This window comes from Uranotaenia lowii, chromosome 3 (genome assembly GCF_029784155.1).
Source record: "Uranotaenia lowii strain MFRU-FL chromosome 3, ASM2978415v1, whole genome shotgun sequence".
NCBI lineage: Eukaryota > Metazoa > Arthropoda > Insecta > Diptera > Culicidae > Uranotaenia > Uranotaenia lowii.
The window spans coordinates 192963322-192977323 of record NC_073693.1 but is presented as its reverse complement, the minus strand read 5'-3'; the positions used below and the strand labels follow the sequence as shown (position 1 = coordinate 192977323).

Here is a 14002-nt window from a genome sequence, read left to right as displayed (position 1 = left end):
TGGACATTTTGAGAACATCTTCGAAACGCTAAGTTTCGTTTGTTTACGTAAAAACATTAATTTTTGAACTTTGAACAAAATCTTCAAAGATGAAATTTAATTGAAGCTTTCATAATTACAAAAAGATAAGGAATGAGAGCTATTAAAGATGTTGGCAGTACAAAATAGTTCCGCTCAAGATCATATTTTAGTTCCGCTCAAGATCAGAATTCCTACTTTAGTAAAACAGTTCTAGAGTTATTAGGATTCACTCTTAAGTATTCTAAAAATCATCATTTGAAAGCAGAAACCTAGATCTATCCACTGAACTGAAAAAAAAATTCGGTCGGATATAACCCATATCCATACCGCTTTATAAACTGTTCCGTGTTGCGTCGAATTGAGCCATTTAGTTCTGCTCAAGATCATTTACCCTACAATTTTTTTTGCAGAAGTTCACTGCTAAAGAGGGAAAATCATCGGATTGTGACGAATCAAAATAAAAATAAAACACCATATGCTTCGTAAAATATGTACCAAAAATTTCAGTGATACTGACTGGTTGGTTTCCTTGTGATTGTCGTTCAATTTTGGGCAGCAATATTTACTACAATATGACTCAGCATGTGAATTTAAGTCATATTAAAGACGAGTTTATGTCAAATTACAAGCTAAGACTGTAATTTTCACTAAATCAAGGTCTAATTTAAAACACAATTATAACTCCAGGAAAGTATTCCTTTTGACTCCTCGTAATCGAGAACCCATCCCGCTTTAAATAACATGCCTATAACTACACTTTTCTATCGTGATACATAAATCAAAGGCTATCGATTCAGTTTTGCTCAGCTTTTCTCTACCGAATGGAAATTTCCCGGTTTGCACAAAGCAAGGAGTCCCGCCAATGGAATGACTGTTTCATAAATCCGGACAGCGTTGTTTCCCTTGAGATAAAAAGCAATTGACAGAATCATGGTCACGTCCCATGGCGGGCGTCGGGTTCGTTATCATCATCATCATCATCATCGGCATCAGCACCGTTGAAGGCCGGATTATCTGGAACGTGTTTCGGAACGCCTTGCAAAATGATTCGTGCTCCAAATCCGTACCACCGACCGTAGTTACCTTTCTAGTGCAATCCATCAATGAGATGCTGTTCAATGTGTCCGGCTTACAGTAGTAGGTACAGTAAGTTCCAACAGACGACGAATCTAAACCTGGCCGCGACTCCGACATCGATGTCAACAACTGAATTCAATTGCCTAGAACCGATTAATGGCCATTTGATTGAATCATTTGACTACTGAATGATGAATTGCTCTCCGATTGCAATAATAATAATCGGTGAACAGCAAATGGGGGCAGCGAATAGTGATACTATGTGTGTCATTGATCAAGCTTTACGAATTTGTCAACGTGAACATATTTATGTATTTCTGCGTCATTTGTCGAATGTCTCACAGAAGAAGGTATTCCAACTCATTTTGTACTTTGAACTTACATCAATGGTATCAGACGTCCAAGCAAATATATTGAACCTTTCAACTGTGCATATTCCATTTTTACTCTATTTCACAGCTTATCATTACGTCATTACATCAGTACATTTAATTGAAATGTTTAAGTACCTATATCAATGCAGCTTTCTCTTACTACTACTATAGACAAAACATTGCAGTTTGCTTGGGTTATTCTAGCCGAGTATTGAATGTAAAATTTTGGAAAGTACCGGAGCTGTCCAGCTGCTCGGATATTTAGCTTACAAAAAGTGTTTGATTTTTTTTTTTATTCGACTCAACCAAAAACAATCAAAAATTCAATTTGAGAAATTATAATTTTTTTATATTAAGTCTTAAAAAGATTTTTGAGCAACTTTTAACAAAATAAAAGTGAACAACTTTATAGAAGCCTAAATTATTGAAAGATTAAAGTTTTTTAGAGTTTTCCTATTATATTCTACATATTTTCTAACCATTTTTAGACCTGAATTTCATTTAAATCTATCGCATTCCATGTTTAACACGTCATCAAAAACAGTCTACAATTCAGATCAGTTTGCAAGCTGCAAACATGCGCTAAGACAAATTGATAGTATATTAACCCTTCATTTCATGATTTTTTATTTTTTCTTGAAAAAATTCTCAATAGTACGCAGTGATGAGTACATGAAGGGAAAAATAATGAAAAAATATTATTTTCACATATTTCGAGTATTTAGCCAAAATATTAATTGTTGCAAATTTGCAACAACATGAAAGGTATAACCATTTTGTTCCTCACACAATACAGCTAGAAAAAAATGTTTAGTCTACGTTTATCTTGCGCTAACCATAGTTTTAGCTCAAAAACTTCGTAAACGTAGTGTCTGGACAATATTGGAGCTGAAAGTTTATCTGGGGGTAGTATCTGAGTATGTTGGTGCACGGATTCACCGTAGTTCCAGCCAAAGTATGTGCTTACATGCATTATTTAGGTTAATAAGCTCGACAAATCTCCAATGCAGCTTACACTATATCCGGACCCCACGGCTTCGTTTGATTTGTTATGGATTGAATGTATTGCTTATGTTGATGAAAGTTTATTTTGGAAGAACAAGTCAATAAGGTGGGCTAGTTTACTATTTGAATTCCGGAATCCGTGTATATTTACTTGGCCTGGAAAACTGATTGAACATTCTTATATAAGAGAATTTCAAGGAAGCACATGTTACCTGTTGGCCATTTATGTGATTCGAACTCAAAAGTTTTCTGCCGATACCCGTTATCGAACCCATTATGCCTAGCATACCAAAACAAGGCTCGCGCCAGCGTATTCGCTAGCGGCTAGACCTCCCTGGCACAAAATTATTCTGGGAGCAGGGAGTTAAACGATAATATTTATTGCGTTTGCTTGAAGGTACTATATAGAAAGCTGGAACGTGTTTTCAATACATTTTTTTTGAAAAAATAACCTTGTTAAAATCAATAATTTGAAAATAACATTCAAGCTTTGGACTTGTATTCAGTTCTTTTTCAGTAATTTCATTTTTTGTAAAAGGTTTTATGATAATCTTTGTGCTCATAGTTTTTAAGCGCAATATACAGCAATCTAAAAACAAGTTCATTCTCGGCTGACAACAATGTTTGAATTATAAAACCTTAAAAAGCGACACAAAAGTGATTATTTTGCAAAGAATTTCAAAGAATCAAGTAACTTGAAAATCAGGAAATACAAATTGTTGAAGAAACAATTTGCATTGTTTATTCAAACACCTACAATAAAAAAAATTTTATTCCTTAATTAAGAAAACCGATGGATAAAATACATTAAAAAAGGTTTTACCCGTATAACATTCGTTGAATATGATATGCGTTTGGAAGAGTAAACAAAATTATAAGTAGGACTTAAATAGAACTGCCATTTTTGTTTCACCATACTGACCAAATTCGTTCTGAAAACATTAAAACTGTTAACATAAATACTATAGAAACGATAAAAAGTATTTGAAGCACATTATGGGACTAGGATATAACATATCATAATGTTGAGAACATGCATCATTATTTAGAAGTGAGCAGAAAAAGATGTTTTTTATTATTTTCTGTGAAAATATCTTCTTCGAACAAATGAAATCTTTTCCGGGGATCATAAGATTATATTTAAAATCATCGCTGGTTTGAAGAATTTAAGATTTAAATTGTTAATATAAACACTTTAACTACTCAAAAGTCAAAAATTTGTACTAAATGTGACGAATAGTTGATTATCTAGCCAAAAGAATTTGTTCTTGGCTTTCCCCAATATTTCTACAGTTGTCAGCCATTTTGTTCAGTTAGAGGCTTATTCATCTGCATTATTTAAAAAATGTCTCGACAACATGATGATATAACATAAATAATAATAATACTTTCATCTGGAAACATACACACTGTTTTAAAGATGACACATATGAAAGCACACTCTGTAGCCCATAGACCTAACTAGGGTGCTACCGTTGCATGATGTTGCAAATTTGCAACAATTAATAAAAGGCCATTATATCAGACAAAAAATCAAAAAAATCTTCAAATTGTATTCAATTATGTTAATTGCATTACTGAAAATGCGAAAATATTATTTTCAGAGGAAATTTTTTTTCGCGGTGTGAATTGGAGTAGGTCAAAACTCTGAAAAATAAGCCATTTTAAATATTTCATATTTTTCAGATTCAAGTTGTTCTAGTTTGTTTATATATGATCAGAAAGCCATTGTTTTTAATTCAACTTTATCTTGAAGTTAGAAATATTATTGCCTTGAATAAAAAAGTTGACTATTTGGTTTTTTGCAAAAGCTACAACAGCTTTAATTAATTGTTGCAAATTTGTTACTTTATGAAACGAAGGGTTAAATTCAAATCGACTCAATGCCAATCGAATAGGTAGAGGAGAATGGGAAGACTTTATCCCATTTTCTTGATTTGAGCATATCCTTTTAAACAAAAAATAGCAACTCGCCTTCTTTGGCAGTTTCTCACAAAATGAAATTTAAGTCAATACTGATATTATGGAATCGCTTGGTACATCTTTGTACCAAAAAATAATCACATTTTCGTAGGTGATGGAAAGAATTAGAAAAACATGAGGTATCAAAGAACGAAAGAACATAAGCCGTAAATATGAGTTTTTCGAAAGTCTTACCGGTGAGCCGTTGTATCTTTTTCGAAAAACTCATGATATTTACGGCTTATATTCTTTCTTTCTTTGATACCTCATGTTTCTCTAATTCTTTCCATCACTTACGAAAATGTTAAATTTAAGATTTACATGATCCAAAAGTTTGAACGATACTGATTCTGTAGTTATATGAAAATAGAAACATAAACGTGGGACGAAAAGATGTGATATTTTTAAAGTTTAAAGTGACTTGATGCTTTTTTAGGGAACCCCAACTCTTGGAAAAAATCAGACAAAATCGATACATACAAGGTTCATATATTTACATTTTATATGTTCCAGAAAAAAAAAAGAATTCTAGAATTTTGTCATCAAGCCAAGAGTCATTTCTAGACAAAATATATGTTTTGAGTGCTTTTTACCAGAAAATAATGGTTCTACAAAACGAACCCCAGAAAGTTTTTCACCAAATGAACCCAGAAAATTTTCATAATGGACAATCTCCCAGAAAACTTAATTTATTCATTCAACTGGAATTTGAAAAAAAATTATATGTTTCCGAAAAATAGGGTTTATAAAATGAAATCCTTTGCGATAAAGCCTCAACAAACGAGGATGAAGTGACCGAGGCGGCACTAAGCCGCCACGCGACAGCATGAAGGACAATATGTCTTTTAAGTTCGATGGCATTGCATGAGGAGTCGGCTACCAAAATGATTTTTAAAAGGCACACTGGTTAGCAAAAAATCAGGTAAAGTATAAAAACCTTTAGAAAAATATAAAACTGGTTGTAAAATAAATTTATTTGGAAACTTTCAAACAGGTGTTTCATCGAAAAATTCATTTCGAAAAATAAAATTTCGAGTCAAATGAAAAAGAAAAAAAGTAATTGAACAACAAAAAAAAACTATTGGAAACAAATTTGAAATTGTCCATTCTAGGAAAAAAAATCTGGAAAATAAAACCATCTGAGATCATTTTTCTGCACTCAGAGGAAATCTTATTATAAATTTCAAAAGATACGACTTATGAACCGCTTTTTAGCGTCTCGAATAACTTTTCATCAGAGTCTTATGAAATCCTTTCAATTTTCATACGAAGTTCTTATGAAATATTGAAGGAGTGGCATTGGGAAAAAATAATGAACACATTCATTCTATCAGTCATTTTTTCATCGTCATACCAAGCACTAACCAGTTGCGGAGCCATTAGTTTTGCTTAAAGTTAAAAGTGATTTTGTTATTCTAAATTAATTTTTGTGAACGTTTCAATTATTTGTTAACTTAAACACTATATTTTTTGTTTACTTTTTAGCATGTTGACCAGCGAAAAGGATAAGTTCAATGGATGCGACAGAATTACTGTTGGAATCGGGTGTGATGTGCTGCTTATGGTGATTATGAAGTAATTTTAAACAGATTACCCAGAAAATAAACTAAACCTTTTAAACATCAATTATCTTGATATTTTCTCATCAAACGTGAAATTTTCTGTTTTTATAAGACCCTTATATGAAAAACAACAACCTCTCATTGAAGCGTGTTCATCTAAAGAATTCATTCGCTTCATAAGGCAATCTTATGAATTTTAAAGATTTTTCTTATGGCGCCACTTCATGAGAGAATCTTATGGTATACATACATAATAGTATTTTTCTGGGTGTGGCAATTGGTTCATTCTGGGGTTTGATTGGAGGTGTTTGTCATTTTCGGGAAAAATATTCTACTCAGATTTTTCTTAACCTTTTGAACTCAAGCGGCCAATGGAACCCTTAAAAAATTTAAAAAAAAAAACTTTTTTATGGAAAAAAGTTAAACCCATAGCGTTATGAAGTTCAAATTATACTCTAACGATTGACATTGACACACATTTTAAAGTGATAGAAAGATTTTCAAGTCACATTTTGTGAAAATTTTCAAACAAATTTCAGTTACTAAAAAATTAAATTCGTAAAAATGTTTGTGCTCACAGCATAGTTGGTTTGCTTAAATTGAATCTTATTTATTGAACATTTGATCAATGTTGAACTTTCCGGTTTCGAGATACTGCTAAGGAATTAAGTCTCCTCATTCTACCCTATTTAAAACTTTCCGACAAAGTGTCAACCTATCTAACATGCATGTCAATTGTTTTTTAATTCGATAATCGTTGAATTCCTTGTTTTTATTAGAAAATATCAAGTGAGAAATGATGCCAAAATAGTTTTTCATATATTTTTCTTTGCCGGACTCTCGATGCTTCGAGGAGTTATAATTTGACAATTTGAAGGCTTGGACAAAATGAACAAATTTCTTGAGGTCAATCCCGTGTAAATGGTTTAAAAAATCTAAACTAAAACTCTACGTTCAATTTGAAAAATATTTTTTAGGATCAGATTGATTGCAAACACTTCGTAGTCCGACTTTTCAAAAGGAAACAAAGAAAACTAGAAGTTCAACTTCATGGAGCATTTTAAGACGGGGGGGAAGGATATTCTGTTCGACATTAAAACGCTTATCGCTCATTTGACTGCTCCGTTGTTGTTATATTATTTTCGTTTTCAATTATTTTTTTTACCAAACTTCTGTACTATATGACGGATAAACGAACTCCATCAGAAGCAATCGATCAATAAAGTATGCTGATTATTGCTGATACATGGTTTTTTCTCTAGCGTCTGGCTTAATTATCCGTAACTTTTTCGTTGACAAATTCATTTTCTGACGAGATTTCAGATATACAAACTTCACAAGATGCAGTTATTCAAGCAAGAATGCTTATTAATGTTATTTTTCACAAGGTGATGAAGTTTGTTTATTCGTAAGTTCTCCAAAAATTATGTTTAAAAATAAATATTATTGCAGAAATGTAGTGGACTATTTAGCGAATAGCCGGCCTCTGAACAGGGAAATAGAAAAAGCAAATATGGAGATGTGAAAGTGTTCTCAATCTACAATAGGGTGACCCTTATTCAGATATACTAGAACATTAGATTTCAATTATATTTGCCTTATTTCTTAAATTCCTTAAAACCTAGCTCCTACTCCCAATTTTTTATGTTCACCTCTTATCCAAGTTTTAAGGATGATGGGACATCAAATTGGTGTAGTTAGAAAAATTATTGGTTTCTTTAGTTATTTTTAATTTGCTAAAAACATGCTATTTTCACCCTCCTTAGGAAATGGGGTAACTTGCAACAAAATTTATTTTTAATGAAAAATTGTATAGACATGTGCTAAAATTTATAGTTTTTAATTTATTTGCGATGCCTTAAGACCATCACGCATGAAAACACCAATTGCAGTAATATTTTGGTCTGTAAAAACGAAGTTTCACACTTTTTTTGCGTACATCTAGGGGTTAAATAATACAACGAAAAATTCTACAAGCTGAAATCATAAAAATAAATGTTTGGATGAATGAAATTTTAATGTTCAAAAACGGGTGATGTAAAACAAGCTTAAGATGCGAGAGAATTTGTGTGGTGTTATATAAATGTTGCATCAAACCCCGCTGTTGCATGATGTCCCGTATGACTGTATATAGAAGCGAATCAAAGGTTAATCTTCAAAATCAAGATCAAGAGACAGGACTAGTTCAGGATCAGAAACCAGGGTTCAGGATGCAGGATAAGGATTGGCATGAATGATTATAATCCAGAATCAAGATCCATGATGAGGATTCAAAATCAGGGATCACGATAAAGATGGTTCAAGAATCAAGATCGGCCTCAAGATACGTGATTAAAAACTGAGATCAAGAACCGAGATCTGGATTGAAGATCCAAGAATCAGGTTCAGAATCAAGTATTATAATTCAAGATGCAGGAATCAGAATTAGGATCAAGTATCCAGAACGCTATCAGAAAGATCAGAATCAAAATTTGTGATAAGAACCCAGTACAGCATCAGGATTCGGAATCAAGGTAAAACTCGGAATGAGGAACTAGAATCAGACTCCAAGTTGAACAGTGAGTTTTCAATTCTGGTTTCGGGCCAGGATCAATCTGGTATAGAGTGTCCGCCCCGGGATTTACCGGGCGGGAATTCCCCGGAAATTGAAAAATTCGGGAATTCCCGATTCCCGGAAATCATTGTTTTATTCCCGGGAATTCCCGACATGTATGAAATTAGTTCTCTGGAACATCCTGATAGCCTCCGGAACCATTCTTATTGTTCTTTTTGAAAATGTACTCATACAAAACTCATTGAGGATATGCCAATTCCTATGGGAGTAGACATTTGCAGCAATTTGGTAAATAGGTACACTCAGGCAAATTCTTATTATAATTTTCATAAAATACGTCTTATGAACCTCTTTTTTTGCGTCCAAACTAATTTTTCATAAGAGTCTTATGAAATTCTTTCAATTTTCATACGAAGTTCTTATGAAAAATAGAAGAAACGCCATTGAGGGAAAATAATGAACACATCGATTCCATCAGTCATTTTTCAATCGTCAAACGAAGTTGTGGAATTATTAATGTTATTGTTTAAAATGGTAAGTTTGAAATGAAGTTTATTTTTAGTGATCGTTGAACATATTTGAAAACTTTAATTTGTTTTTTGTTTACTTTTCAGCACGTTGAACGGGAAAAAACCTAAAGTCAAAGGACCGTATGCGGCCGAACAAACCGGAACCGGTGGAACCGGATATTGATGTGCTGCAGATGGTGACCATAATGTATGTACCAAACAAATTAGCCGAACAATAAAATAAGTTTTTAACATCAATTGTTTTGAATTTTTTGCATCAAACGTGACATATCCTGTTTTTATAAGACCCTCTTATGAAAAGCAACAACCTCTCATTGAAGTAGGTGTTCATCTGCAGAATTCACTCGCGTCATAAGATAATCTTATGAATTTCATTGATTTTTCTTATGGCGCCACTTCATAAGAGAATCTTATGGCATGTATAATAGTATTTTTCTGAGTGTAGATTAGTTTAAATAGATCATATGGTTTTCCACACCGTTTTCATTAAACGAAAACCCACAACACTTTGAAAAATATATGAAAAATCACGCAACAGGTAGGCAGATTGTGTTTTCTCGAAAGTATCATTTAGGCACTTGTTTCCCTCTGGCTTTGAAAGTCAGATGAATTTCAAAACATAGAAATGAAGAATACATCGTTTTTTTGTTCATATTTCCCGGGATCCCGGGAATTCCCGGGAAAGAGGCCACCAAATTTCCCGATTCCCGGGAATGGGAAAATGGCCGGGAAATGGACACTCTAAATTCTGGTATTATGGTCTTGAGATCAGAATAAATCTCAATCAATCTCGATCGAGATTAGCACCAATGATTAAGAATCAGAATCAAGCATACACAAACCAGGGTGGGCGCCAAAATTCACGCCCAGGGTCTAGAATTAGGATCCGGGAACATGATCCAGGATTCATGTTAAACGTAAAATTTTTTGTTTTATGTCCTGCACTGAAAATAAGTTAAAATTGAAAAAAACTGATACTTGAATAACTGTGTAACTTTTTCAATATTTGTAAATTTTGTCATATTGTATCGTCAGAAACAATCGGGGAAATTCTTTTAAAAAAGCTTGAAAATAAAATGAAATCAATCTTAGCTTTTTTCTGCATCTTGAATAATAATATATTTTGAAAATTTAAGTGCAAAAATGAATTTAACTGTTTTGTTGAAAATCATTCCACATTCAGAATTTAACCTTTCGTCATTTCTCAAATTCCGTTAATACATTGAAGCATAGTTCCTATAGAAAAGCACGTCATGCCACTCGAAAACTTTGCGAGAAAGCCTTTATGACAAACAAACATTCATCGTTAAATATATTCACATGATGTTTAGTTGAAATTTAAATTGGATGAACATCGCATGTTCTCGAAATGTGAACATTGAACCAATTCACGGAACAACTTTTCACGGGTTGTGCCATTTCGTAGAACTTCATAACGCTGTCGATTGCCGGAAAATGTCCTCGTCAATCTAACTATCATCGCACATCAACATATCGGTCTCGAAATCCGATATCGATCAGCATTACGTAATTGAATGCCGGGGCCAACGAACGGTTAGCAACAGAAAAGCACTTACCCAATGGATCCACTCTGAAAATGGGCGCTTCCGGATCCGCCTGCAGCATCCTAGGCGACGACGTCAGCAACAGGAATATCATTATCCAATAAAACAAATGATGCTGAATCAATTTGATTTGTATTAATTCCATTACTGCAAACTCCACTTTCCTTGCCGCTGCGTTTCTTCTTTGCTGCCGCCTCGTGGTTGGGCTCATTAAAAAGATACGGATTTTTTTTTATTCTCGTTTTGCGTTGGCTGAGGCCCGCGGGTTCTGTTTTACATTTGTTTAATTCGGTATTTTCGACCTTTCCCTCGGTGCGATTCACCGAATTCTACGTGGATTGAGCAAACATATTTCGCAATTGGTACTTTTATGACTTTTAGCGATTGGGCTTCGGCTTTGCATGGAAGTGACAGCGTCGAGCAAATTAATTTAACGTGTTTCTGCAAATTTTCACATCGGCGGAGTTTATCATTTTATTGTTGATTCGGCAGCGAGTATGGATGGGAAACTTTTTTTTGTGGATTTGCCCTCTCGTGACCCACGACGTTTTTTTTTTCGCGAACACGCACGCTTTTGTGGTTGTATTTTATAATGATTAATTATCTCACTTTTTAACGCACCGTTAAAAACACATTGCCACTCACTTTATTATGATTAAATTAAAAACGAAGAGACAGATGAGGGCATTGGGGTGCATCCCTCCCGCATTAAAGGACTTTCTGCCCACGACACCGAAAGATTTTTATTCCTGATGGAGACGTCGGTTTCGGATCGTAAAAAATAATATGACTCTATCATTATTGCAAGCCGCTCGTTAGGGGGATGAATTCATAAAACCCGAAACCGAGCGACATTTCCGCCAGAGTAAACACCTTAGCTCCTGTACTTCCGTTCATTCGCCGTTCGCCGTCCCAGGGATCAGGACCCAGACCCAGACTGAGTTACCAACCGGAGCATTCTTTCACTTTTCCTGCAAAGAGAAGACGGGAGAGAAAAAATGCCATTATTACTATTTGCGTTCAAGAAAACTTTCTACAAAGAATCGGCAGCTGCTTTGTCAAGTTGCTTGACTTGACTCTGTTTCTTAAGTCTACAGCTCAGTGCATAGCATTTTCAGTGCATTTTAATGTTTATTTTCAACACTTTGATAAGAATCCAATAGCATCATTCACGAAAAATGCTCTACTCTGACAATTTACAATGGAAACTTTCGAGAGGCGGAAAACTTGTCGTTCTGGCTCGATTTTCAACAGCATCTTGTATTTTGACAGCTTTTAAGATGTCCTTCACCGGCGAATCAACGCACACGCCTCCTCAGTCACCTTCTACTGTAGTAGGGTTGGTGATTATCCGAACAGTTTCAATTGTAGTATTTAAAGTATCGCTCAGAATTAACAGCAAATTAAAAAAAAAAACGAACACAAACACATACAGAATCTCAATGAAACTAATGTTTCCTCGAAGAGATTCCTTTTTATTAACACTAAGCGTTCATATTTCAAGGATATGATGGCTAGCATCTCACAAATGCTAAAACCACCAATCCACAAAAAATGTACTATGTATGCCGTGACCGGGATTCGATCTCATACCCGCTGGCTTAGAAGACTTGAAGGCTATCCTCTACGTCACGGGCTGCGATACAAAAACATGTGAGAAATATTTTAATGCATTCGAAACAAACATTAGTTTAGTTGTTCGAGAAAACATGCAGATCTTTGTTAATTTTTATACTTTAACTTGATTTCATTTGTATCTCACTCACTCCGTTATTTCCTGTTCAAAACTAAATTTAACGCTAGAAGTCCTCTAGGAAACATTCCTTGTACATTACTGCATTGATTGTACATTACTGGTTACTATCTGGTGACTTCGATAACCGTTCAAGAAGAGAGGAAAGTAACCAAAAGCTTAAACTTATTTATGCTGCCCCATTAGTGGAAAGATTTGAAGTGAAAATTTGCTCATCCTAAAAGTAATATTTATTAAACTTACCATTAACAAAATGGAAACATTCAGTACATTGAGATAGCTAAAATCACTCTTAATTTTTTTTTTCGTTGGATATTTTAAAGTTTTCAGCTCTTTGCCCCTGTACTTTCTGCAAAAATGCAAAACGACCGATAAACCACTTTGCCGAACTGTTTTTTTGGCGTCCTTTAGCATATACGGCAATGCAGGGCAACACAAAAAGTCGTTAAAATCAAATTACACTCAAAAATGAGAAAGTCATCATACATCTTAAATTGAAATCAATATGCAGAAGTTATTCATTGACTTTATGAAACAAAGTTTTTATCCAACATAGAATACATGTTTATCAATTCTTTGCACTCAATAACTTAATTTATTTTGTAATGATTCATACAACCTAATCAAAACAAACTCTAGATTTGTTCTTAGAATCCATTATCTCGGACCACATGACATTAATTTGAGATATCTTTTTTTTTGGACATCAATGGTGGATTAATTTGTTATCGAACATCCGAACTTCAATTTTGTGAATGATCAACAGTATTTAGGATACAAGTGAATACTAGAGTTTTTTTTATAAGGTCGTGTAAACCAATATAAACAAAATTAAGTTATTGGCTGTAAACGATTTATAAACACATTTATCCCACGTTAGGTAAAAATTTGGTTTTATTCGAACAATAAATACTGAATCAAAGCAATCGAATGATTCCTTTTAATTCAACCACGGTCAATGAAAAGTTCATATACCAGTATTTCGATAGCAACTTACTACCTTCTTCAGTGAACGTTTTTGATTGATCACTGAAGAAGGTAGTAAGTTGCTATCGAAATACTGGTATATGAACATTTCATTTACCGTGGTTGAATTAAAAGGAAACTTTCGATTGCTTTGAATCAGTTGAATCATTCAACCAAGTAGGCTCACAACATAACAGAGTGTGAACAATAAATAACTTTAATAAGTTGATTTGAATTTAAGACGTAAAACGACTTTCTAGTTTTCGAGTGCAATTTGGTTTTAACGTGCAACCAAAGGTCGCAAAACAACTGTTTGCTGAGGTGGTTGTTGCCACCTTATGCATTTTTGCAGGAAGCGCATCACCGAGTGTCGAAAAATCTAGAAATTTGAACGGAAATGGTTATTTAGAGTGTTATAAAGTATAACAAAACTTCAACAGCGATTTTTTCGAAATACGTCAAGTCGCTCATACGACCTAATCAAATCCTTTCAATGGGCATTAGATTTCAATTCAAAACAAAAATTTCAAGTGGTTGATTCTCAAAATCGGTTAAAAACTGAAGAACTTATGGTTACCATACTGAAGCTGTAATATATTTTTCAATAACTTTGCGAACCACAGTGTACAATAG

General features: G+C 33.8%; 1 protein-coding gene across 7 annotated transcripts in view; it reads right to left on the bottom strand.

The window, feature by feature from the left end:
- The window catches only part of LOC129757752 (protein eva-1), a 672047-nt gene that overhangs the window by 455167 nt on the left and 202878 nt on the right, over positions 1-14002 (bottom strand). For all 7 annotated transcript variants that reach the window (XM_055755046.1, XM_055755051.1, XM_055755047.1 and 4 more), the window contains one exon: positions 10663-11621. In XM_055755046.1, coding sequence (XP_055611021.1) covers positions 10663-10861 — 199 coding nt within the window. In that variant the 5' untranslated portion in view covers positions 10862-11621. The remainder of the gene's footprint in view (positions 1-10662; positions 11622-14002) is intronic.